The sequence below is a fragment of the Terrapene carolina genome, unplaced genomic scaffold (assembly GCF_002925995.2).
Source record: "Terrapene carolina triunguis isolate 2854851 unplaced genomic scaffold, T_m_triunguis-2.0 Scaffold33911, whole genome shotgun sequence".
In the NCBI taxonomy this organism is placed as follows: Eukaryota; Metazoa; Chordata; order Testudines; family Emydidae; genus Terrapene; species Terrapene triunguis.
The window spans coordinates 7,706,094-7,732,629 of NW_020698262.1; the positions used below are offsets into that span (position 1 = coordinate 7,706,094).

The 26,536-nt window shown below is 41.5% G+C and overlaps 1 protein-coding gene across 1 annotated transcript in view; it reads left to right on the forward strand.

Annotated features, from left to right (window-relative positions):
* Window positions 1-26,536, forward strand: part of LOC113409647 (cadherin-13) — a 746,582-nt gene that overhangs the window by 403,142 nt on the left and 316,904 nt on the right. The window contains exon 6 of the mRNA XM_026663796.1: window positions 21,832-21,976. Within this exon, the coding sequence (XP_026519581.1) occupies window positions 21,832-21,976 (145 nt within the window). The remainder of the gene's footprint in view (window positions 1-21,831; window positions 21,977-26,536) is intronic.

Below are 26,536 nucleotides of genomic sequence, written 5' to 3' on the forward strand. Positions count from 1 at the left end.
GAAACTCATTTAGTTGAAAGTAAAAGGCAAAAAAAAAAAACCCAAATGCACCATTACCACCTCTCCCATACATCTTTGTAACCATTAGGGCCAGGGAAAGAATACAGGAGGGAAATGAAATCAAAACTTTGAACAACTGTGGAAACTTTTATGGTATTTTTAGCCAATCAAATGTCAAAATCTTACCGTGGCACTATAACAGAGCTGACAACCTCTTATTTGTGAATGCGGATATTGGAGAAAATCAATAAAAGAGCTCTTGTATTTTATGGATAACAAACATAACTAAACACACAGCTTCACAGCAAATCATATAGATGGGAGCTACAATAACTCAATCTTTGCTGACAACACTGAAAATACGTTTGCTTAGGCTTACTGAATAGTCTCAATAACAGCACAGAATGTTTATTAGAGGAGACCATGCTTAAGAAAGATATTCCTGTGGTCACAGTCAGGTAGAACACCTGGTGGTCAAGAAGTGTGGAGAGATCCCAGATGATGGGTGGGCATGTCAGGATGCATTATGTTTGTGAGGGATCAAGTGACCAAGGGGGGAGGAGGCTCAGAGGGATATTGCAAGAGAGATTTAGGAATGATGTAATGCTTCAGGTTTGATTGACGCTCCATGTGCAGGCAAAACATACGCTTGAGTCCATAGGAGTTTTTCTGAATAAGGAGTGCTGAACAGGGACCTTGGAAAGTAGAGAGTTGCGTCATTCGATGCTTCTTCTGGTCCCATGGAACTTCTAAGGACATATAGCACTCATGAATCTGAGTTCAGCCAGGTTCTCAGTCACTATCATGAACAGAGTGAAGAAAATGGAGCAAAGTTTGTTCATATACTTTAATGAAATAATTCCTTAAAAGGCACTATTTAAAGGAGTGTTGCATCCATTTTGTAACCAACAAAGTGTAGAAAATTCTGGGTTTTACTGCTGTTTCCCTCCATTGAAATAAGCAACCTATTAACATTGATATAAAATGGGCTCCAACTGGGGTAACCAGTGACTTCTTAGAATATGTGTCAGGAAGCCCTTTTTTTCTTCCTCCCACTAGTACCAACAGATACTTTGAACAACATGGTAATATGACGTAAAACATATACACCAGGGGTTGGCAACGTTTGTCACGTGGCTCACCAGGGTAAGCACCCTGGCAGGCCGGGCCAGTTTATTTACCTGTTGACGGGGCAGGTTCAGCCGATCTCGGCCCCCACTGGCTGCGGTTCACCATCCCAGGCCAATGGGGGCGGCGGGAAGCCGCGGCCAGCACATCCCTTGCCCGCGCCGCTTCTCGCCGCCCCCATTGGCCAGGGACGGCGAACTGCGGCGAGTGGGGGGCGCGATCGGCCAAACCTGCCGCGTCAGCAGGTAAATAAACTGGCCCGGCCCGCCAGGGTAAGCACCCTGGCGAGCCGCATGCCAAACGTTGCTGACCCCTGATATACACACATGGTGATAGATCCCTAACATTTTCATTGTCCTTTATTTCTTCTGCCGACGTGGGTTGTCTTGTTTCTGCTGCACTTTTGATTTGATTTGATTTTTTTCTGATTAAGTTTTGCAACCTTGCTGCCTCTTAACTGGAAGCTTGCTCTGCGTTGGAACTCTTATTGAGGCTATTGTCACTCTCTTTATGGCACTCATTACTGCACTGTCTTTTCAAGTGTTAAGAACAGTGAGCAGGACTTGAGCATTCTTTGGAGCGATTTAAAAGTGTATTGCCATTCTCCGTCTGTTCTTATGCATGTGTGTTTGTTGTTTTTGTTGTGCAGCACGGAGCCTAAAAATGCTGGCAGAGCTTGTGTTTTCATGCTTTTATTTCAGTCCTAGTTCCTCCTCTTTTGATTTGCTTTAATTTCACGTTTTTCTAGTGGTGATTAGACTTGATTGCTTTGGTGTATCCTGATATCCTCTCTCCCTCTCTTTTGAGGGCCTCAACATGTGTTCTCTTGTGATACGGGAAGATTTTAATTAGTATTTATATGATCATCCATAATGCTTTCTGTTTGTCTAAAGTACACATGGCTTCACTTGAAGGGCTCTACAACCATACAGATTTGAAAGCTGTCCTTTCAGTTATATTTGAAATACTCATTGGGTTTATTTTGGGATTGGACACTGGAGCGTATTTTCTCTATGTCCATAACTCCTAGATAACATTTAAGGGGATGCATGATTTTAAAAGTGTTTTTGTTGTTTGTAGCTTGTGAGGACAGTCCCTAGAATTGTGCTGCTTTCTATGACAAAAACGGTTTTCAGTTCCCTTTCTTGTCTTTAGAGACATTGAAAAAAATGAGACACAGTTTTCCTAAATAAGGAGTGCTGATTAGGGTCCTTGGAAAGTAGAAAGTTGGGACATTACCTAGCATGATCCATAACTGAAGCTGATTGTAACAGGGATAAAAACAGGACATGGTAGAGTACAATACCATGGCACCCAATGTGCTAGAGAAAGGGAGAGCGAGAACTCTTTGCAGAAAAGGCCCAAAGGAGGAAGGATAATAAAATTAGGGTAGCACAAAGTGATCACAGAAAAGACTGCAATGTGTCATATGCTGCTTCTGATGATATAGGGGCTTGATTTGGATGGGAATTAGATGACTAACCTGCTTTTTGACTTTTGAAAATCCCGCTACATGCTAATCTGCTTTTTTAGGCACCTAAATACCTTGGAAAACCTGACCCCATGGGGTATGGCTACACAGCCCCCGGCACTGAGCCTCCCAACTTGTGCTTGCAGGGCTCACGCTAATGCTCTGAAAAGAGCTGTGTAGACAGATCTGAGGCCAAGGGAAGTGGGTGGGTTTCAGTCTGAGCCACAATGGTCTACACAGCTATTTTTAGAGTGCTAGCAGTAGCCCTTCAGGCTCAAATCTTTGACCCAGGCTGGGAAGCTTGCTGCTACGGGCTGTGTAGAGGTACCCCAAATGACTTGGTTGGCATGTATTATGGTTCAGTTATCAGACTGGGGCCAGAAAGTCAAGCTACTTAGGGTCTAATCCTGGTTTATGATTCTGACCAGCTATATGAGTCTTAACAGTCATCTCATTTCTGTGTCCTCTCCCAGCCTTTGTCTTGTCTATTCTAATTTTAAACCTTTTGGGGCAATTGCAATTGTGACATTAGCCAGGGTACAGTCCGGACAGATGAACAGCTGTGTCCCCTCAATTCTCCAGCCTGGGATGCCTCTTATACTGCTTTGCTGTGAGAGCAATCACTCCTGATCTGTGCCCACACACAGCCTCCAGCATGTAAATCAATCCCAGCTATATTGTATGAGTCCTATAGCCAGCCACTCATGAATTACATAGCAGGTAACACCAGCAAACTTGAAGTCCCAGACTTTCCCCCAGAATTGTGTGTCTTGTACCGCCCAGCACCCTCCTGGACAATAAACGCTCATGTAAAGTCCATCATTGCGATAATAGAAGATGATATGCATAAATCTTGTTATCTCAAATGGAGTTTCCCAAACACGTCAATCCAGTCACACACTGGTGTAGATAAAACAATAAAACAAGTTTATTAACTACAGAAAGATAGTTTTTAGGTGATTACAAGTAATGAGGCATAAAAGTCAGAATTGGTTACAAGAAAATAAAAGGTAAAATGCAATTAATATCTAACTTAACAAGCTAAATGAATTCAAGCAAAGGTGTCTCTCACCACAAGGTAAGAAGTCTTACTGGCTGGTTTCTTTTCAGCCAGGACCCCTCTCCCTGGTCAGTGTTTCCTTGTCCTTCAGGTGTCATTGATGTCGTGGGCAGAGAGAAAGGGAGGAGTATTTGGGGGTCTCTGCTTCCCTTTCTTATAGTTCTCTTTCCTTGAAAATCATCTCCAACTGAGGTTCAGAAGACACTTGCCGAAGTATAGATTTCTTTCACACACCATTTTTCCTGTTGAAGAATGGCCTCTTAACCAGGTGATATTCCATTTGATTTTGTTGACACCTGGCTGATGGGTTAGTTTGCCTTTTGTCTTTGAGGAACTGGTTTGTGCCTGCTTTTCTAAACTTGGAACATGTCTCAGTAATCTTATACAGTAGAATCTTATAACTTTACATACAATGTTGCCACACATATTTTACCAGTACAATAATGATCAACAAACGATGAGTTTTAAAATAATACCTCACAAGGTATACTTTGTACAAAATCCATCATAGTCTTGCAAAAAGGGTGAACATAGGGATACAGACAGCGACAACCGTCCTACTACTTGTATACACTGTTCCTAGCAAAATGAGGCTGAAGTTTCAATTGGGGCCCTGAGATACTACCCTAATATTAAAATAATGATGGAGATGATTGTTAATTACCCTGTGCCTCATTTTCCCCACCAGTAAAATGGGGGTGATGATACCGGTCTGTTTCGCAGGGCTCTTGTGAGGGCCTGATTTAGCAAATATTTCTAAACCTATCAAAGATACTCATCTTGTCTCCTAGCACAGTCCAAAACCAGACCTATGTACAGGCCAGATTAGATGCCTGCCAACTGATCCTGACTGCCAGCACTTGTACTCTTTCATTCTCAACTAGAGAACTTTGGACTATCACCACCATACAGGTGTTGCCTATTCTTCTGGTGGAATAGGTATGTTCCCACTGCGTCCCAATAATGTAAAGTAGAGAATTCCAGTTGCTCATTGCGTGACCTTACACAACTCATTGAATCTCCTTTTCCCTCTACTTCTCTGTCTGAACATGGGGAGGATGCCTTCTTCATAGGGACTTTGAGGATTAATTAATTAATGTATGTAACATGCTCTGAAGATGTGAAACACCACTTGTACAAGGTCCTGATCCTGTGTATAAAGCAGGGGTCGGCAACGTTTGGCACGCGGCTCGCCAGGGTAAGCACCCTAGCGGGCCAGGCCAGTTTATTTACCTGCTGACGCGGCAGGTTCGGCCGATCGCGGCCCCCACTGGCCGCGGTTCACCGTCCCGGGCCAATGGGGGCGGCGGGAAGCGGCGCGGGCCGAGGGATGTGCTGGCCACGGCTTCCCGCCGCCCCCATTGGCCCGGGACAGCGAACCACGGCAAGTGGGGGCCGCGCTCGGCCGAACCTGCCGCGTCAGCAGGTAAATAAACTGGCCCGGCCCGCTAGGGTGCTTACCCTGGCGAGCCGCGTGCCAAACGTTGCCGACCCCTGGTATAAAGACTTGATTCAGTATTGATATCAGTGGGAATGTGTTGTGTGCAAGGAATACAGGCTAGGGCTACAAGTGCTAAATATATTTTGTATGTGATCAGTGTTACAAACATAGCCACATAACTGCAGTTAAAGTTCTACCTGTTCCAAAATGGAATACGTGTGCCTATCTTTGTATGTGCTTATATTGACTAAATATCATTTATTACTTAGTAATCTAGTTTTGCTTTCAACACCTTTAATTATCTCTAGGCGTAACTGATAGAAATATCAGATTGTTTCCCACCTTGAGTTTTTCCACTGACTCAAAAAAAACAAAACAACCCTCCCTCCAAGAAACAACCAAACTTTGACTAACCCTGCATTAGTTGGGTTCTTTGTGATCTGAAAACCTCAAAATGCATTTTTCCAAACCAAACCAAAAAAGAGGTTAGTCTTGTCTTGTAGCATAAGCTGAGTTCATTTAGGTGTAAGATTTCTAGGAGTTAGTCGTTCATATTTAATGTACTCTTTTCTCTGAAGTTTACGCCATTGTTCTCTATAATTCTTTAACATGCTTTTCTACACAGTGATCTGGTTCACAGAAAAGAACCTTTTCATGCTGACAGTAAAGAAAAAAAATCTTCAACAGTGGGCTCCAAGGGAAAATGGTATTTCTCCCCCTGTCCCCAACATTTGGATTCCCACGGTGATGGGAAAAATGCATTTACTAGGACACCAATAGCATAGAAGTATATACATTAGATTAGGTATTTAGAGTCTTGATCACCAAATTTAGAGTCAGGCAGACATTTTAGCATATTCAAATATATTAGCAGGGACCTTGAGAGTTTTTGCCTTACTCTATGGCACTGAGCATCTTTTACCTGTAGGGGTCAGGTTGGCATATTTCCCACAACTGAACTCCTGAAATTAGAATGAGTAGGCATTGGTGGGTTAGAACATTTACTGTTTTATGCTTCTGTGTTCCCATTATGACATCTAACAACCTGGATTTCTCCAGGGCATAGTTAGAGTTATATTCCATCATTAAAGATTTGTTTTAATGCTAACAGTAAGGAAGATTAGTATGTCAGAACTTAGTGTCTCTTTGGCAATTCTTATAGTAATTACCAGGTAGAAAAATCCCCACTTTGCAAAAGTGTGTTTCAAAGTAGCAGATACACTAGAGCATTTCTGTTAAGGGTGTTTTTGTTTGTTTGTTTGTTTGAACTTTCAGGTTTCCAGGACTGGCTGTGGCTGAGAGTACCATTTTAATTAGTGTAGAAAGGACTATGGAGGTGATGTTGGACAGCATTTTTTGGCACTTGTGTACTTCCACCACTTGGAAAAGAGGAAAAACAAACAGTCCCTTAATTTGTTGCTGCCTTAGGATGCTGCAGAGATCTCCTATCACAAAAAAGAACTGGGGCCTGATTTTTCAGAGGAACTGAGCATTCGTAACTCTACTTGAAGGCAACAGGAGATGCAAGTGCTCAGCACTTCTGTAAAATGGGCCATTACAGAATATAAAACATGCAAGAGCTACTGGCTAGGTAATATTCCTGTAGTTCTCACCTCAAGGAAGGCCAAGTAGTATTGCATTGTGAGTAAAGCTATTTGCTGTGTAAAAAATCATTGTGGTAAATAAACAGTAAAATAAGTAAATAATTGAATCAAAGCATCTGAATGGATTTGATCATCTTTTGCTTTTATATAAGTTTGACCATAATGAAACATGGGATTCAGGCTGCCATACAAAATTATGATGTTCATCTAGGTCTCCTGCTTGACCCCCCCGACTCATTTTCTTTCAGCTGAATGTTGCTAGGATAATAAATACAATATGAAAACCTCAAAATGGATTGGGCATAGATTCTTTTACCCCCTCTGATCACTGCTGTATAGCAACTCTAACTGAAAAGGACATAGGTAGAGGAACCAGACAGAATTATATTAAGTGGACTTTGAGACCACTCCTATCAGCAATAAGTTAACAGTCTCTTGTTTGAACCCCAGGGAATCAGAGTGAGATCAATTCTGGAAGGATTAGTGGATTTGACTTAACACAGATAAGGCTCCATTGTTTCCTGTTCCTTCAAACGGTTGTATTATTTTGTCCTGTTGTCTTCATTCCCCCTTCTCCCCCCAATAGGTTTTGTGTCAAATGGCATCTAACTTCAAATATAATCTATATGATAGCACAACTTCTTGCAATAGATGCACATTATCTTGCTTTTCACTTGCTAAGAAGCCACTCTAATTGCCCCCCCATCCCAGCTCCCCACCTCCACCCAAAAAATCATTTCATAGCAATTCAAAAGAGGAGAATAATAATAAATTAATTAATAAAAAACTCTTGAACTCTAATGGGGCTTTAGAGATGTGTATATATAGATTCCCCCTCCCCCTTTCAATGGGTGAAGTTAGAGGGAGCAATGAACATCATTTTAACATTTACTCTGAGTTTCTTGGGAGTCCATGCTAAGCATCACTTCAGGAATCAAGACACCCTCTGATGTTGGCTGTGACCTTTTATTCTCCTTACTTGAATAATGATCTGAAATGTTTAAAAAGAGAGGGCATTAAAACTGATGAAGAATTGGAGATTATGGCTATTTATATGATGACTTTGTTAAATTCCTCCTTTTGCTCCCAGAACTTTTATCAACATGTCAGCAGTGCTTTGTGTCTGATGTTTCAAAGAGGTTGAAGCGATTTCTTCCTCATGAAGAATTAATTTCTGTGTAATTCTACTGGGAGTCACCCGTCTCTTTTGAAATTCTTCTTAATTTACACCCACAGTTAAAATGTAGTTGTGTTAAGAGAAAGGACATTCAGAAATTGTTTTATCCTTTATAAAGCACCATGGGGCCAAATATTGCAAACAGGACATTGGCACACTTGAGGAGTTTTGCTTGACTAGAGGGTGTAAAATTTGATCCACAATTATTTTCTGACCATACGGTCCACACTGTGTCTGGGGACATAGACCGACGCCAGCCACACCTGCAGGGGCCTAAGGCAGAGCCACGTGTGCCGGACCATGCATGTTGGGCCATGTAGCCCAGCAATTGCAGGCACTTGTGAGCGGTGGTGAGAGGGTGGGTGTGCACATGATATTCTGGTTTTCGGATGAGGTCTGGGGGCTTCTCACACACATCACATTGTTTTCTAAATATACAACCTTCCCATTTGAATTTGAACTAGAATGCTTCAGACTTGCCCTGTAGACATGGATATTGATGCTACTATGGAAGTCAGCCAAGGTTTCAGTACCTTATGCCCCGTTCGGTGAATGGAATATTTTGAATAATAGTTGTACTGCATATATTATAGCATGTTCAACACTCACAAAAAACCTCAACCTTTTTTCTCCAAACCCCACACTTTTTATGTGCTGATTTTTTTGTTTCGTTTTTTTTTATTTTTTGCTTCTTTTGTTAACAAAGATCAAAACCACAAAAAAAAAAAATAAAAAAAAAAAATAAGCTATTAAATGAATGATTAGTTTGGAACCTTTTCTCATTTGTAATGCCTTTAATAATCCCTTCTTCATCATGTAGGCTGCAAATCCAACTTACAGTGTTTTTGAGACCAACCTTTAAACTGAAGCCTTTATAGCAGGTTCAATGTTATTCTGTTATTTTAATTAGTTTTTCCTAATTCTGTGAAATCCGTAGAGTTTCGAAATCTTTAGAGGTTTCTGTTTATTCATGTTGATAAATATTAAGGTTTCTAAACCCTTTTTTCCCTACAACAGGGAAATGTAAGCATCTTTGCATAAGATGACAGCTATACATATTTATACTATGAAAACTTACAACAGTCATAATATGAATGTGCTAAAATAAAATGTTTATATATTTTTCTATATATATTTTCCTAAGAACTTTACTGGTTTTTCCATAAACCTGGCTACAATTTTTATCCGCCATTTGTAGACTATCCTATTGTTCCTGTTCTTTCTGTTAGTTATAGTAGCTCTCAAATTGTTTATTTGTGAGATAATCCATCAGCCATTTATGCCAGTATAAGATTAGTATCACTCAAGAAAAAGGGAAGAAGAAAAGTAGATTAAAAAATATTATCATTTGTGCTTTAATTATCCTGGGCAGAATTTTAGTAACAATTAAAATTAGGTATTCTGTCCTCACTGATAAGATGACTAATCAGAACGGTTAGGTGTTTCTTCTAAGAAGACCTCTTTGGCGTTTCACAACCTGAAGACAGCAAGAAAGATAATTTTCACATCTCAGATAGATGTGTCAGAACTGTCAGAAAGAGAACAGATTGAAGATTTATAGTAATTGTATGTTATGAAAAAATGATCTATAATTTAGAGGAGACATTCAGAAAAGTCTTCATTCAGATAACTCTCTAGTGCTTAACATTTCCTTGCAATAATGTCTTTCCAGCAAAACATGTTGGAGATAAAACATGCATGATAAAGATAGAAACCTTTCTAAAAATAAAAGCAAATACACTCCTTTATCTTGAGCCTTTATGTGTATGAAAGAGTACAGGAAAGAGAAGAGGAATTTAATAATATCTATAATTAGCACCAATATTCTGCTTTACAACTTCTAATTTCCATAATAAACATTAACTCATAAGTAGACTATATCTGCCAGATACTATGTTCCCCCTAAGAGATGCTCAGAGCCTTTGATTCCTATTAAGTCAGGCACTTGGCACCTTGCAGGTTGACTGCAAACACTTTCCCCAGGAGTGACATGTTGTGAAGTTGAAATGCACCAATAATGTGGCTGTAGCTTGAAGTGGAACCAAAAAGTTATCATATATGAAGTGTGTGTTCACTAGAAGACAAATGAATTGAATATGTATGTAATAGGGTGGTCTTCCCCTTTAAGGGCTAACATCCCAGCAACTGCCAGTCTTGGTCAATTAGCAAGCCCAGATGGGAAGGGAACAAGGAATTATAAAAGCCAGCAAGTGGCTCAGTTGAGTGAGGAGCAGCAGGTGGGAGATGAGCTCCTGCAGTAGGACTTGAAATAGGGGGATTGGAGGGAAGGGTGTGTTTTCCTTTCAGCATAGAGGGGAACAGCCTCTGGGAGCTGTAATCCTTGGTAGGCAGAGGAACCGCTTTTTCGTTTGTGTGTATTTTGCCTAAGTTTTATGTTTGAATAATAAAACTGTGCTTGGAAAGAAACTTGGGTATGGCAATGAGGTCTTCCTAGGCTGAGGAAACAGGCCAGCAGCCTTGTAATTCATTTATGAATGGGAACCTACTTTTCGAAAATAGGTGCCTTAGCAAGATGACCAAAGTCCACATCAGGATGCTCACAAGGGTGGTTTGGTCTACCAACAGACATTTGGTCCCAGTTGCACCTATCCATGTCAACTTAAGGGTACATCCACATTGCAGCTGGAAGTGTGTTTCTAGCTTGTGTAAATGTACATGTGCTAGCTTTGATTGAGCTAAGCACTCTAAAAATAGCAACGAAGCCATGGTGGCATGGGTGACAACATGGGCTAGCCATCCGAATGCAATCCCATCTGAGACACAAGATATGTGTTCTGGTGGCTTGCCCCTCTCGCTGCCCATGCTACTGCAGCTAGCTTGATCAGAGCGACTGCGTGTATGTCTAGCCAAGCTGGAAATTAGTCCTCCAGCTGCAGTGTAGATGTACACTAAATGCGGGCTTTGAAAATTTGGCTAAATTCTCCCTTTGGGGACAATTGTGCCACCCCTCTGACATTAACTGAGCAACCACAGAACAGTCAGGGAGTGACACAGTTGTCCTTGAGGGAAAAATGTGGTCCACGCTATCTAAATATGCTGCTTACTAGCATGATTTTTAGCCTCTTTTTTTCTTGATACTGTGTAACAAACAGCTCGTATTTTCTTTGTATTTTTGTAGAGCAGAAAAGCTGGAGTAATTATTTGTTAGAAATTATTTATAGGAACTTCTTTCTTTGTGTCCAGGCTGTTATTTTCCCTGAATTGTTCCTCTAGATAATGCAGACGCCTTCTAAATAGAGCCATAAAATGTTTAGAGTGGTTCTTTATCACTTTTTTTCCTAACCCAGTGGTCGCTAAGTGGTTTTCCCTAGTAGAGGAGTACTATATACCAACAGTCTGAAGATTAGTCTGACAAAGTTTCTCCACCCTGAACCTGCACTTAGCAAGTCATTTTAAATAAAACTAACAAACATCTCCAATGTAGACTTTCAATAAATACAGCATCAGTATACATATTCTCCAAGGAAATGGAGGGTGTTGCAGGTAGCGGTGTTACTGATTCAGTGGGGGTCATTCTTCAGTACTAAATTAGTATTGGAAACAATACTCCATTAAGATGTTTGAGTGCACTCTGCTGCTGGAAGTGCTGATGTAGCCTCTTATGGCCTATAAATGCCTTGCTGCTTTTTTACAGGACTAAGATTCTTAACTGCATCTTCCTGGTCAGATTCTGCCAACTTAATTCCCTTTGTAGTTTCAATGGATATATATTGCTGTTCTGCACCGTCTGGCATGACAGTCCGTCTACAGTTAATGTAAACCGCTTTTGCACTCCAACTCAAAAATGGCTGCCTCTCATTGATGGGTGAAGATGGACAGCATTGTCTAGAAGAATGAACATGGGGCTGGGAGACAATAACCCCTGAAAAACACGCATTGAGTCAACTGGGGGAAGTCTATGCAAAATGTGTAAATCAGCAACAGACCTGAAGACAGCATTGGAATACAGTGATGAACGGAGCAGAACCCATAATACGCCTTTGTTTTGAAGTTACCTCTAACCGAGGATGAAGGGAAATTGGGGTTACCAATGAAAGGGTTGAGAAGAAAAAGGCCTTTCAAGCATAAAGACCAATTGACCTGACTCCATCATATTGCCAAAAGGCCAAAGGATAGATGGCAGCATCAACAGGAGACACTGATGCTTGTATGCAGAGAAATGAAAGGGAAACAATGTGACAACACAGACAGTTCAGGCTAAAGGAGAAGCCAAGTACAGTCAGTGACCTGTAACAACCATGCTGTGAGATAATATATATCAGAGGCCTAATGGTAGTTTTGCATGTTGGCAAAGATGAAGCCTCTCTGTTCCTTAAATGTTAGCCATATTGTCTAATGCACTGTGGGAATAAGGTGCTTAGATACTATGCTGATCATCACAATGTAAGAACCTATATAATGACCTACTGACCTGTAGAGTATATGTAGTGGGGCGGACTGCTCCACTCCCCGAGAGTGTGGGCTGTGGCAGGCCAGTGCTCCTGCGCAGACAGGGAGCCAATTGGGGAAGGCCTTATAGGGAGCCAATCAGGGCCCAGATTGGAGGCAGCCAATCAGGGCCAGGCTCAGCCCTATAAAAGGCTGCTCAGGGAGAGAGCAGGCAGTCTGTCCTAGGCCTTTGACAGGGGAAGGTCTGTCTCCAGGGAGGGAGACTAGCACCGCAGACAGCGCAGTGCTGGCCAGGCTCGGGGAGCAGAAAGGAGCTCTAGCCTGAGGCCTGCCAGGCTGCAGGCCCTGAAGGGAAGGGCCTTGTGGGTGCAAGAGGCTGTAGGGGAAGCGTCCCAAGGACGTGGACAGACGGAGGGAGAGAAGGAGGGTAGGATGGCTGCTGTTAGAGGGTCCCTGGGTCGGGACCCAGAGTAGCGGGCGGGCCTGGGTCCCCTCCCTTTCCCCCTTGTGCTGCACTGGGCCGTGGAGCAGTGGTCGAGTCAGGCTGCAACCTGCCTCCTGATGTAAGAGGGGCTAGACTTGGGGGTTGTGGCAGGCCACTGAGGCCAGTGCAAAGACTCCTGTTAAACCACCCCCCCCAGAAGGGGGTGTGGATGGACTAAGGGGCACTGCTGGAGGGCAGTGGTCCGGAAGAGGACGCCATGAGTTGGTGAGCGACGTGGGTTCAGACGCCAACCGAGGGTGAGACGACAGATGGGACACCACCAGGAGGGGGCGCTCCACTGGACAAAGCTAATTCCCGAGACAACCAGTAGGAGGCGCCAGGGGGTGAGTCCCAACCCTGTCACAGTATAGAACAGAATAGTACACTAAAGACTGATCTATTGTTTATGCTGCTGTCATTATAAACCTGCTACTTTTTTTGATAATATTTTGGAGGGCTACATTAGTACGTAGCTGCTGGCATGTGTCTAGTAAGTGAAGGCAAACTTCCATTTTAATGGGATTTAACTACCCAAGGCAAATTATCAGACTGATTCTTTGAAGCAAATTGATCTTAATCTTGGATTTAAAAGGCGATGGTAGGGAGGACATTATCCAGGTACTAAAGAATTTAAGTTTTTCTCTGAGTTTTTGAAGAGGAAGGTCAAGAAGGGGTATGTAAACTGCCTCACCGGTTGACTTTCCAATGTATGCAGCCATACATGTAAATTACTGGAGCAGGACTGCAGTTGACTGAGAGTGAGATGAAAAGTATAGTAGAGAGGCCTCATGGCCTGAGCCATCTCCTTTACAAGCATGAATAGACTTGTGTTGTTGGATGAACTCAACTAAAAGTTCCAAGCACAAAATAAAGAAGAGTAGGATAATGAGCAAACTTGATGGGTGCTACCAACATTCTGTGAAGTCAGTTAGATTCCTCCAAAACCTAGATGCAAATGTAAATATAAACAGTTGCTCACCACAGTCAGGAGCTTTTTCCTATACTCTGTGAAAGGTGATGATGTGGGGTTTCATGAGATTAACATGGAGGTTATGTGAGTATCTACCTTTTATAAATGCTGTGTAATATAGGAATTATTAAAATCAGGATGATGGATTGACTTTGAGTGGCAGCACTTTCACAAAGATATTAATTTCACTATTAAAAAGAGATCTGGATCTTTTTGACGTGCTGTCCTGGGTATCTTTTTTACTTCTGAACCTGAGAGACTCTCACTTCCGATATGGTGAGTGAAGTTTGATGAGAAGCTAAAAAGCAAATTAAACAGTCCTGTTTGGAATGGAAAGTATTGAGAGGTAATTGTCTTGTAAAATTCAGATTAAAATTCATTATTGCTTGAGATTTGCATCTTCTTTATTGCTTCTAAACCTCTACCTGTTCTATCTGTCTGCGAAACTCTGCCCTGTGTTTCTCATCCAGGCTGGGGACATTAGCCCAAAAAGGGGTCCTATCTTAAGTCTGTGAGCTATAGTGTTTCCAATAAACACTCCCAACTTTATATTGCCCTGAAGGTGGTCTGCATATATCTTCACTGAGACCATGGGACTAGGCTTGACTCTTCCTGAGAGTATGAGAGAGAAGCTTGCTAGTGTGCGCACAATGAAGGTAATGTTCAATGACTTTTCATATTCAGACATCTAAAGGGTAGTCGTTCTTCCCAGTTTTTCTTGTAATAATGTAAATAGCTTTAGAGAGCCCTAGGGCTGTTTGCTGATTTGGGCAAGCCTGCCTATTTGTTTAACAAGGGTCATTGGTTCCAAGAATTATTCTGTTGGAAGTCAGGTGTTGTACACATATCTTGAACCACAGCTTTAAGCATTTCCAGTCTTGAGGGAGGTGAGTATTCTGGGCAAAGGTGCTCTGACTGGACCTGATTCCCAGAGGTTCTGAACACCCCCAACTCCTACTGACTCCAGTAGGAGTTTTGGGAGCTTGGCACTCTGCATATCTGTCTTTCTCTCTAGGCGTTTTTACCCTGTCACTCTGAGATCTGAATGAAGAATGTAGTATATTTCAGCTTCTATATTTGCTTAATAGCCAGTGTATGATTTTCATTGTCAGCCAAGGCAGGGTTTAAGCACCAGTTAGAGAGCCAACTCTCTGGAACACTCGCACCATGTGTACAGAGTAATAATGGGTCATAAGAAGTGTGCTACAGGCTATCAGTTTAGAAAGCAATCTCAGGGGATGAGGGGACAAAAGAAACAGATCAGTTGGCGATCAAGATATATACTGTACAAAGAGAGTAAAGAAATCCATCATAATCTGTACACGAGATCAAGCAGAAGTCAGATAAGAACTGTTGGGTTTGATATGGGGCATACGTGTTGACCAACAAGACCTCACAACCTGGCTGGGATCCTTGTACTAAAATGAACCATCTCAATCCCTTGCTTTTACCTTGATATGGATGTGGTTTATAAACAAAAATAACAACCCCCTCTTTCCCTCCTTACTTTTTGAAAATTGATGAAGAATGCAACGTTTAAACAACCATGAACTAGACAGCTTACCATGTTCTGTGTTGGTGAGGTGGTCTCTTGTACAAAACCAGCTGAGGTCTGGTTCTTTATCAACCTAGTTTAATGCTTGCCTTTCCCACCGACTTATTTATTTTCTTGACACTGTGAGATCTGATATTAAGAGCTATTTGGAACCTTGCTTTTGAAGGTTCATAGATTCCAATGCCAGAAGGGACTATTGCGATTATCTAGTCTGAGATCTCATGTAACACAGCACAGTGAACTTCCCAAAAATAATTTCTGGAGCAGATCTTTTAGAAAAAAAAATTCAATGTTGATTAAAAATGGTTAGTGATGGAGAGTCCACCACAACCCTTGTTAAACTGTTCCAGTGGTTACTCACTGGTAAAAATGTACACCTTATTTCCATTCTAAATTTGTCTAGCTTCAAATTCCACCCATTGGATCATGTTAAAGGAATTACACACCTAGGAATTGATTTTCATCAGATTCCTCCTATTGTCACCTTTCCAGAAGTATAACTGCCCATGCCCACTGTACCTTCACATTGCCTTGCCACCAGCAATTGCTTGCAAAACATTTGTAATCTAACAAAAAATAAGCTACCAATACTGCCAAAAATGAAAAAGGGGTGGGGGAGGAAAAATAACATGGCTGAGAGTCAGGATCAGTCTGGAGAGAGGATTCAAGCTCCAAAGCAACCAGGGACATGTCATTTACTATTCATTTTCAGGGTAGCTCTGTGCAGTGGCATTGTGACACAGCAGTGCAGGTACAAGATTGAACTTTAATTCATGGCACCAGTAACACAATATGGGTCAGGGTATAGAAAATGTTAATAATCCTGTGACATGAAATTGACTTCAGGGACTAATGTTAAACAAGTCTTGGAAAGTGAGGATCAAATGTTCTCTATGAAACATCTCATTCTGCATAGGCCAGCTGGGCAACTCAGCCTATGAAGCACCAGCTGCCAGGAGATGTATACGTGCCAGAGCTATTTGCTGGCTCCTCGACCCTTAAACAATATATATTGTAGATCATAGGGAGAGTGGGCAGGGTTTTACAAGAATGGCATCGAGCAAGAGGGCATCCAAATCAAGACCGGGATAGCAGAGGCCCGTAAAATGGACTGAGGCAGTGCTCAGAGATTTTGTGGGAGCAAATAGTCCATTCAGAGCATAAATATTGTGCTTCTCTCACTCACACCCATCATAGTACTATATAAAAGTGAATTGTGCATACAAGCATAGCAGAATGCGCTGCGATAAGATCATAAGCCATCCATCTTAACAAACGAATTAGAATTCTGACCTAATCCTATCCCAGTAGGTTTCATCGCTAACCTATAAATAACTTATATCTGGCACCATGAGTAAGAATAAATTAACAGAATAAACAAACCGCTTAGAGCACTCTCAGGCCCCTGCTGCTATTGCTATCTCTTGGGAGGGAACTGAGAGGGTGAAGGTAACTTTTGTACTCAGGCTCTTGTTCCTCCTGGTTTATCTCCTAGAAGAGTTAAGCAGGGAGAAGTAGAGTGGGTGCAGATGGTAGCTCGCTTTCTGGGGTCCTCATTGCTGTTTCTAATCTCTCACCTTGGACGTGTTGAGGGAGAGAGAAATTTATGTCAGGGCTCAGCTGATGCATGCACAGGTAGAAGGTGGCCATAATCTGGACAACCATCTTCTTCCACCCAGTAGAAAGGTCTGGTTATCTCCCCCTTATGCCAGGCGGTGTCAGGAATAAATCAATGGGAACACAGTGCTTCCGTCTGATAAATGCTTGATACAAGCAAGCATGCTCTTATCTAAAACTACTATTTATTAGATATTATGTTTGTACACACAGGGTTTAGGACATCCCAGATATAGTTACCCACAGTCTGAGATGGTTTCAAGTGATCACTAGTGAGGCTTCTAGAGGTCCTCTTTCCATCCAGCTGATGGGGAATTTAGATGTCCGCTCCTTGTCCTTGGAAAAGCTCCCTTGGACGGCTGAGGTATTTACTTTTACTTAATGTTTTATAGCTAACTCTTAACAAAGCACATAATCTATAGTGACTACTAGTGGGTCAGCATAATAACCTCTACTGAGTCACCAATTCTCAAACTATTCATTATCTCAAAACTTTTCTAGTATTTCTAGCCAAAACAACAATATGTCAGGGGTACCTAAAACCAAAGTTGCTATTCATTCACTCTCTTCCATAACTTTCTGACCCATCTTCCCATTCTAATTAACAAACTGCAAGTATGCAGCTGCCTGACCTTGTCTCAAAGAGGCCTAAGATTTCCTAGCTATGTGATGCTTGGTTTTCAGCTGTCAGTGGCTGAACATACTAAATGGCTCCCTGCAGTACTGTCCAGTTTTGGGGTACATGCAGGAATGTCAAATAACACTGACAATACATTCAGGCATTACAGAACACACACAACAGACAATTCCTGACCTGTGGAGCTTATAATCTAAAAGACAGAGATGGATAAAATAGACTGACCAAAGAGACCAGATGTTAACTTAGTATTTTTGTTCACTTTATAGCTTCGCTTCTAAAATGTTGGGAGGGTACAGGATGATTGACTGATCTGGGGGATTTCAGAGTAGCAGCCGTGTTAGTCTGCATCCACAAAAAGAACAGGAGTACTTGTGGCACCTTAGGCCAGGTCTACACTACCGCGGTAGTTCGACGGCTGGCAATCGAACTTCCGGGTTCGATTTATCGCGTCTGGTCTGGACGCGATAAGTCGAACCAGGAAGTGCTCGCCGTCGACTGCGGTACTCCACCTCAGCGAGAGGAGTACCGCGGAGTCGACGGGGGAGCCTGCCTGCCGCGTGTGGACCACGTCTGAACCGCGGTAAATTCGAACTAAGGTATGTCGACTTCAGCTATGTTATTCACGTAGCTGAAGTTGCGTACCTTAGATCGAATTGGGGTGTTAGTGTAGACCAGGCCTTAGAGACTAACAAATTTATTAGAGCATAAGCTTTCGTGGGCTACAACCCACTTCTTCGACTCTGTGGGCATCACAGAAGGTGTGAATCTTAGGTTGGAGTCTGAGGGCTTGCAGACTGAGATTGGGATTGCACATGGGGCGGAAGCAAGGTGGAAGGCATGAAAACAAGGTGGGAGAAGGAATTGAAGAGGCTGTGGAGACTGCAGGACCGGCTCTAACTTTTTTGCCGCCCCAAGAAAAAAAAAAAAAAAAGCACCGCTCCACCGTAACAACCCCCTCGAGCACCGCACCGCCCTACCCCACCGAAACACACACCCCCGAGCGCCGCTCTACCCCGCCGAAACAACCCCCCCGAGCGCTGCCCTGCCCCGCAACAAACAAACAAAAAAAACCCTTGAGCGCCGCCCTGCTGAACAAAAAAAACCCCAAAAAACCCCGAGCGCTGCCCCGCCACCCGAAGATTGGCTGCCCCTTACAAGGTGTTGCCCCAAGCACGTGCTTGGTCGGTTGGTGCCTGGAGCTGGCCCTGGGAGACTGGCAATGATGGACTGAAGGAAGCAAGGGATGAAATGTGCTTTTTCAAGCTAGAAACAGATCTGGATCTGTGAAGAGACAAATTAATCCTATGATGTGAGTTCATGAAAAACATCATGTGACCTTTTTCAGCAATTTTGGCCAAGTCTATCTGAGAGGCTTAGCTAAGTAATATGTGTACAATGCTTTGAAAACATTACATGTTTAGTATAATAATAGCAGTAACTCCTAGATTGTTAAAATGACCATTGTTTATTTTAATAGTTAATAATGAGGTGATGGGTGAACTTCAGGATCAGTGCTTCAGCTCAAAATGAGCATGCTATAAAACAGTCCTCCATACAGTCTCTGATCCTACATTTGATTGCAGGTAGGTAGACTGCTGTTCCCATGCAGGGCCCCATTGACAGTGCACAGATATTGCAGGATTGGAGCTGAAGTCTTGACTTTTTTGTCAGACAACTAGTAAATTTGCTTGCCCATGCATGCAGTTGCTACAAATCAGATCCTCAATATTCACTTACTCATAAACTAGAACAGCTCCTTCTGTCAATGTAAATACTACATGAATTTACCAGATACAAGTGTGGCATTGATCTGTTGTTTTAGGTAAATCTTCAGCATGTTGGAAAATAATTTTTTTAAAAGTTCAGAGGATGGTGGTTGTGGTGAGATATCCAAAGGAGTGGAATGAGATTTGGCTCCAATGGAGAGTGGGTACCATTCTCATCAAAGCAATGGGGTTGTGACTGCGGAGGATAACTTTAGTTTCAGGCCAAGACTCCATAGGACACTCATTAGTGAAGACTGTGCTGCATCAAACCCAATTCTGATCAATGCCCCAGGCATGATCTAGAATCTAGATATTTTTTTTGTCAGTGGAGGCTTTTGCACCCTTGGTTAAAGTGATATAATCAAGGGCTGAATTTAGCATCACATTGAAATTGTATTAGGAAGTGACAACGGATCAGGGACAACCCATGAAATTAATAGCTATTCATTTAAAGTTACCATCCTTCACAGTTTAGCTAATATAACTGATATAGCGGAGGGCAACAAAAATGATTAGAGGGCTGGCGCACATGACTTATGAAGAGAGGTTGAGGGAACTGGGATTGTTTTGTCTGCAGAAGAGAAGAATAATGGGGGATTTGATAGCTGCTTTCAACTACCTGAAAGGGGGTGCCAAAGAGGATGGATCTAGACTGTTCTCAGTGGTAGCAGATGACAGAACAAGGAGTTATGGTCTCAAGTTGCAGTGGGGGAGGTTTATGTTGGATATTAGGAAAAACTTTTTCACTAGGAGGATGGTGAAACATTGGAATGGGTTACCTAGGGAGGTGGTGGAATCTCCTTCCTTAGAGGTTTTTAAGGTCAGGCTTGACAAAGCCCTGGCTGGGTTGATTTAGTTGGGGATTGGTCCTGCTTTGAGAGAGGGTTGGACTAGATGACCTTCTGAGGTCCCTTCCAACCCTGATATTCTATGATTCTATGATGAACTGAAAATCCAATTAGCATCCCAGAGTCCACAACATGAACACAGGCAAGCTGTTTTCTGAGAACTGCCATACTAGTAACAGCTGATAGATTGTTGTGTGTGTTAAACAGGGTTGATATGAAAGAAAAACCTGAAAATGGACCTGAATGGTTGGTTTGTTGAGTGCTGGAGGTTGCTAAGGTTTTGTGAAGAATGTTTATTACTCAAGAGTGGAGCCTTTCAAAACGGCACAATTCATTACCACATGATGTATGGTATGCACTGTATCAACCCTCAGCTGCTAAGCAAACACATTCATAAACGCACAATGCCCTTCAAGGTAAAGGTCATCAGATGTGTAGTTTTCTATTATAATATATGCATCATTCCATTTTGACAAAAAACACTTGTTTTGCTCAATAACCATTGGCTATGGTCATAGTGGACCAATTTTTTAGATTCCCCCCCGCCCCAGCAGAATACTTGTTATTTAGCTTTTGAGGCTATTTAAGCTGTTTCAGAAATTTACAATAGAAATCCCAAACATTTAGTTCAAAAGCTTTGTGTTTTAATTCTAATCACTTCACACTGCATTGTTTCTGACACTCTTAGCCAAAATCCCAACCAGATCTGAATGGTTCCTTTTGCTTTCCCAGCTTTTTGTGCCAAAAGACTTTAGTACTGTTATACCCCAGATGCAGAAATAGGCATTGATTGCAGTGAATCCCTGTTGTTACTGTCTCTCTGTGTTCATGGCTGAGATACCAATTCATAACACTGGAACAAAAGCCAGCTGCCACGGAAAGGGAAAGAAATGTCTCTTGCATTGCATGCCTCAGGTTTTTGCTGCACCATGACTTTGAGGTGTGCTCTGTTGAATTTGACATGTCAAGGAAATAGTGGCTGCTGATTTCACAATTTCCCATTTCTGCTACATAAAAATAAATAAACAAAGAGGAGACATAAAGACCTGTTGAAGGCAGCAGTGACTTGTCATGAAAGTCATGACGTAACATAATTGAAATATTATCATTACAGCTATTTCCTCCATACCTTTCTTTTCAGGACAAAATACATAGAGATTGAATCAAATTTTGTGCTGATTTACTCTACTCCCTCATCAAGGAGGGAATTTATTTACTCTACAAAAGGGTTGCTCTTACCTTTTTCTTATAACATCCTATTTATATCTTCTAATACTCAGTTAACAAGGATCTTGCAATTTATTTTATACATGGTATTGTATGTTTCCCTTTGAAGGAAATAGCCTGATTCTAAGCAAATATTCACTTCATTAATATCAAATTATGTTTCTTTTTTTCTCCCCTTCACTGCGTTCTTTAGCAAATTTAGCAAATCAGTTGCAGACTACCCAATGAGGGTCACCATATGAATCTCTTGCTTGCATTCAAAACCATTTTGCTTCTAGCCCAGTCCTAGAGAATCTCCCTTGAGACTGAAGTACTAAATTTGCCAGTGGCTTGTTCCAGCAAAAATGCTGATGTAAGCTTTTCTTTTCCTTGCTCCTTGCTTATGTCATGATAATGAACTAACTCATGTACTCCTATCTCTTTGCTCATTCAGCTGCAAGTTGAGATCACTGATGTCAGCGGCAAAAGTATTGAAGGCCCAGTCCTTCTAGATATCATTGTTATTGACCAGAATGACAACAGACCCATCTTCAGGGAAGGACCATACGTTGGACATGTCATGGAAGGGTCACCTACAGGTATGTCTATGTCATTCGTGCTTCTGTAAACTACTGTATGTTTTATAGGCCATATACTGCTTTCTGATACACCTCTACCCCGATATAACACGACCCAATATAACACGAATTCGGATATAACGCGGTAAAGCAGCGCTCCGGGGGGGGGAAGGGGGGCAGCGCACTCCGGTGGATTAATGCAAGTTCGATATAACGCGGTTTCACCTATAATGCGGTAAGATTTTTTGGCTCCTGAGGACAGCGTAATATCGAGGTAGAGGTGTACCTGCACATTTGTTCCATTGCAGAAGGATACTTGCTGACTGTGTGTGATGGGTGTGGCTCATTAACTTCTCCCTGCCTTTTGGGCAGAGGGTAATTGTCTCTGGGATGCTGCAGGGAAACCCTAGAAACAACATAGTTTGAAAAGGATGCTCAGTCTGAGGTTTTGTTATTCTTATCTGAGTTATCAAGAGAGACAAACTGCAGGATGGGATTAAGGTTGGGATTGAATACGTCCCATATTGATTGAGTTCAGGTGGGAACTCTACCTGTTCGCATTCAGATTGTCTCCTGGCAGGATTTATTTGCATATGCAATGCCTGTGGTAGGTAAATGACGAGAATAAATAGAATGTGTATTGAAAAATATGCTGATATTGTAGGGCTTGTTGAGATATTGCAACATTGTACATATTTGAACACTGATCAAATAAAAATACACGGTGTAGACTAGAGCCAGTATGAACATTTTCTGATCATTTCTAATGTAGATTTGATGATACTCATGTGTGCTTCTCATGGCATTTTCTGTAAAACTAGGGGGTCTTGAAATTTGGCAAGGACATCTGTTCTAACTTGGATACCCAGACTCTATATCTAAATTCCTCCTGCAGTTACAACTCAATATATTTCTCTTCAGTTCCTGCCCTCAGATGTTGTGCAAAGTTGCTGTGAGTTGTTCAACAGCTGTTGTATTCCAATGCAGAGGTATCCCCACTTCAATTGTGAATGATACTTATATTATCAGAAAATATAAACGAGTTAATTCTGATCTCATTGAAACCTGTGCATCTAGGGAAAATGCCTGTTAAAATCACTGGAGTGACAGTGGTGTGAGATTAAGATTGGGCCATCCATCTGTATGTCTATATCTATATCTATATATGTATTGATGTAGATATGTAGATATATCAAATAAAGAGCTAAATCCTGTATTGGAAGCTGTGGCTGGATGAAGACTGCAGGATTGTCCTATGTTTTAACAGATTTGGCTATAGTCACACTAGAATCTTTCAGGATGAAGACTGAAATCAAATATATTATACCATTATGAACAATTAACATTAATTTCACTTTTATATAGGGTGTGCTGTGTTTAGTGTGAACTGGGAAAATCATTTTGTACTCCCTCTTTAATATATTAAACCTTTGGGAAGCCTATATATTAATCTTTGTTCAAACTTTATCATTGGTGGAGCTTTTAGGAATCATCTGACCATATCAGCAATTATATGTACTAGTACATGGTTATGCTTCCCTGCTTGGCTTTGGACTTGAATTGCATTATAAGCTGCTATCCCATAAGATTAACACAGAGAGGTATTAAGATAAATGTGTGATGTTGATTATTGCAATATTTAAAAGCAGTCTAAGAACCAACAGGACAATTTAAAAAATTGGCCAAATTTTCATTCTAACCAGATATAAATTAGAGTCCTGTTTAGAAGTATAGTATAGTTATCCAAGTGGAAAATCAACTATTTTCTAACATTGTTTTCTGTATAGTTCAGTTTTTAGTGAACTGTAAAGAATCCAAAACAAATCTTCCCGAAAGTTCCTCTTTACTTTCCCCTCCTTCCGCACTCCATTGTAATGGAATTAATGAAACAAGAGTTTCATGGCTATTGACTGCATATGCACAGCTGTCAGAGTTCCTCTGAAATTCCTTTGTACAAACTAATCAATAGTACATAACGGAGTATGACTACCTAATGAGATCGAGTGACCGGTTTCAATGCATTTTTTTTTATTTAAACTGCAATGTAAGCAGTTTCTGAGTATGCATAGTTAAATCTATCATCCACAATGCCTGCTAATGACTTCCATTACTTTCTACAGACAGCTCTGTACTATTTAGGAGTCACAGGGTTAACAACAACAACAACCCAACATCCTTCACAGTTGATTTCAAACATACAAACCAACAAAGCCTTTAAATATTCTGAAAATAGATCAGATGGCAAGGACTCCAGAGCCAGTGGAAGCAAATTTCTGCAAATCCATATTTATAGTATTTTTTTGGGGGGTGGGGGGACAACAACTCCTAGCTTTAAAAATAAGTCCTGAAGATTCTTTTCCCTGAGTTCCTCAGCAAGGGGAAAATAGGATCGTTTTTTATTTTATTTTTTTAACTTCCAAAATAAACACAAAAAGTAATTGGTACTGGAGAAACAATTTTATCCACTACACAGGTTACAGTCTGAAAATTATTCTTTCTCAGTGTGCACACTCATCATTAAAGCGCTCGCTTGCATCAGGGTGTGATGTTCTAGGAATCTGTATCTCTAGCACACCCTGCAGGTTATCTGTCTGTGTGCAGTTTAGCCCTCTGTCTGAGACGTTTCTAAGTCCAACCCTTTTGAGGACAACAAAAGCTCAAACCGGTAATCATAGTCTCTTAACAAATCTACCTTTCTCTGGGCTCCATCTTCAATTTCCTTCAGCTACTCCAGATTTTTATCCCCCAGTTCTGATGTTGAGCACTGGCCTCTCAGAATGAGTCTTGCTGAAGTCTCTGCTCATATGCAGACTCCGGCTCTGGCAATTTTACGGGAGTCCCTCTTCTCCCTGTGGTTCCTCCCTTCAGAGTGCACTCTTTCCCCTTTCATAGGGCCCAGGTGCCCATTAAGTTATCATCTGATGTCTCCAACTCCTGACCCTCTGGCTCAGGAGCAGCTAATTGGGTACATCTATTGTACCTGTGCCATACTTAATTGATTTATTAACTCCCTTCCAGCCCGTGATAGGGCTTCACTCCATCACATGCTTACTTGGGGAAGATATAACTGCTTTATACTTGCTCGGTGCTAAAACTGAGACATGTTCTGGTTTCTATTAATTCCTACAGTGAAGAAGAACAATCAACATGGAAAATATATATTAGTTGGTTTCAAAATATTTAGTGAGTGTGGTGAAAGGGACTATAACTTGGGTTATTAGGAGGAAACTGAGTGAGAGAAAATTTTGGCTAGGCATCAAGGAAAACAACCTGAAAGCTCTTAGGCTGTGGAATAGTCTTCCGTGGGACATTACTGAATCATTTTTGTCTGCAACATTTACATTAAATTAGAATGGCCAATGCACTTATGCGACAGTTTTATATTGACAGGAAATGGAGCCCATTGTGCTTAGCACTGTACAAATCTGGAACAAAAAGAAGGTCCCCACCCTAAGAAGCTTACAATCTAAGTATAAGACAAGAGAAGGATACGGATGTGGAAATACAAAGATACAATATTGGTTGACAGGATAGACAGTGGTCTCTGCACTGCCAATGCCTTACTGCTGTCAAGCTTCTTGAGGGTCATGAGTTAGACTTGGTGTGGAAGACCCCCATGGCCAATCCATCTCCAATCTCATGTTTCTATAATTACTTTCCCCAGCCATTTGAAGTCCTGGCGTGCCTTGTTAGCATTTTGTCTTGTCATGTAGGACAAGAGAATGCATTTACTTTTATTTATAGGTTGTGCAGTAATCCCTAATATAAGCATTGAGTGCAGCTTCAGAGCCATGGCAATGCATTTGAACAAGAAATCTTTCAGATCTCAGAGAGAGAGAGAGAGGAAAAGTAAGGTAACTTACTTGCAAAGAGCTACAAAGGGATCTCACAAAACTGGGTGATTGGGCAACAAAATGGCAGATGATATTCAATGTTGATAAATGCCAAGTAATGCACATTGGAAAACATATTCCCAACTATACATATAAAATGGTGGGGTCTAAATTAGCTGTTACCACTAAAGAAAGAGAACTTGGAGTCATTGCGGATAGTTCTCTGAAAACATCCACTCGATATGCAGGGGCAGTCAAAAAAGCGAACAGAATGTTGGGAATCATTAAGAAAGGGATAGATAATAAGACAGAAAATATCATATTTCTTCTATATAAATCCCAGGTACACCCACATCTTGAATACTGTGTGCAGATGTGGTCTCCACATCTCAAAAAAGATATATTGGAATTGGAAAAGGTTCAGAAAAGGGCAACAAAAATGATTAGGGGTATGAAATGCCTTCTGTATGAGGAGAGATTAATAAGATTGGGACTTTTCAGCTTTGAGATGACTCCAGAGATGACTAAGGGGGGGGGATATGATAGAGGTCTATAAAATCATGACTGGTGTGGGGAAAGTAAATAAGGAAGTGTTATTTTCTCCTTCTCATAACACAAGAACTAGGGGTCACCAAATGAAATTAACAGGCAGCAGGTTTAAAACAAACAAAAGGAAGTATTTTTTCACACAACGCACAGTCAACCTTTGGAACTCCTTGCCAGAGGATGTTGTGAAGGCCAAGACTAT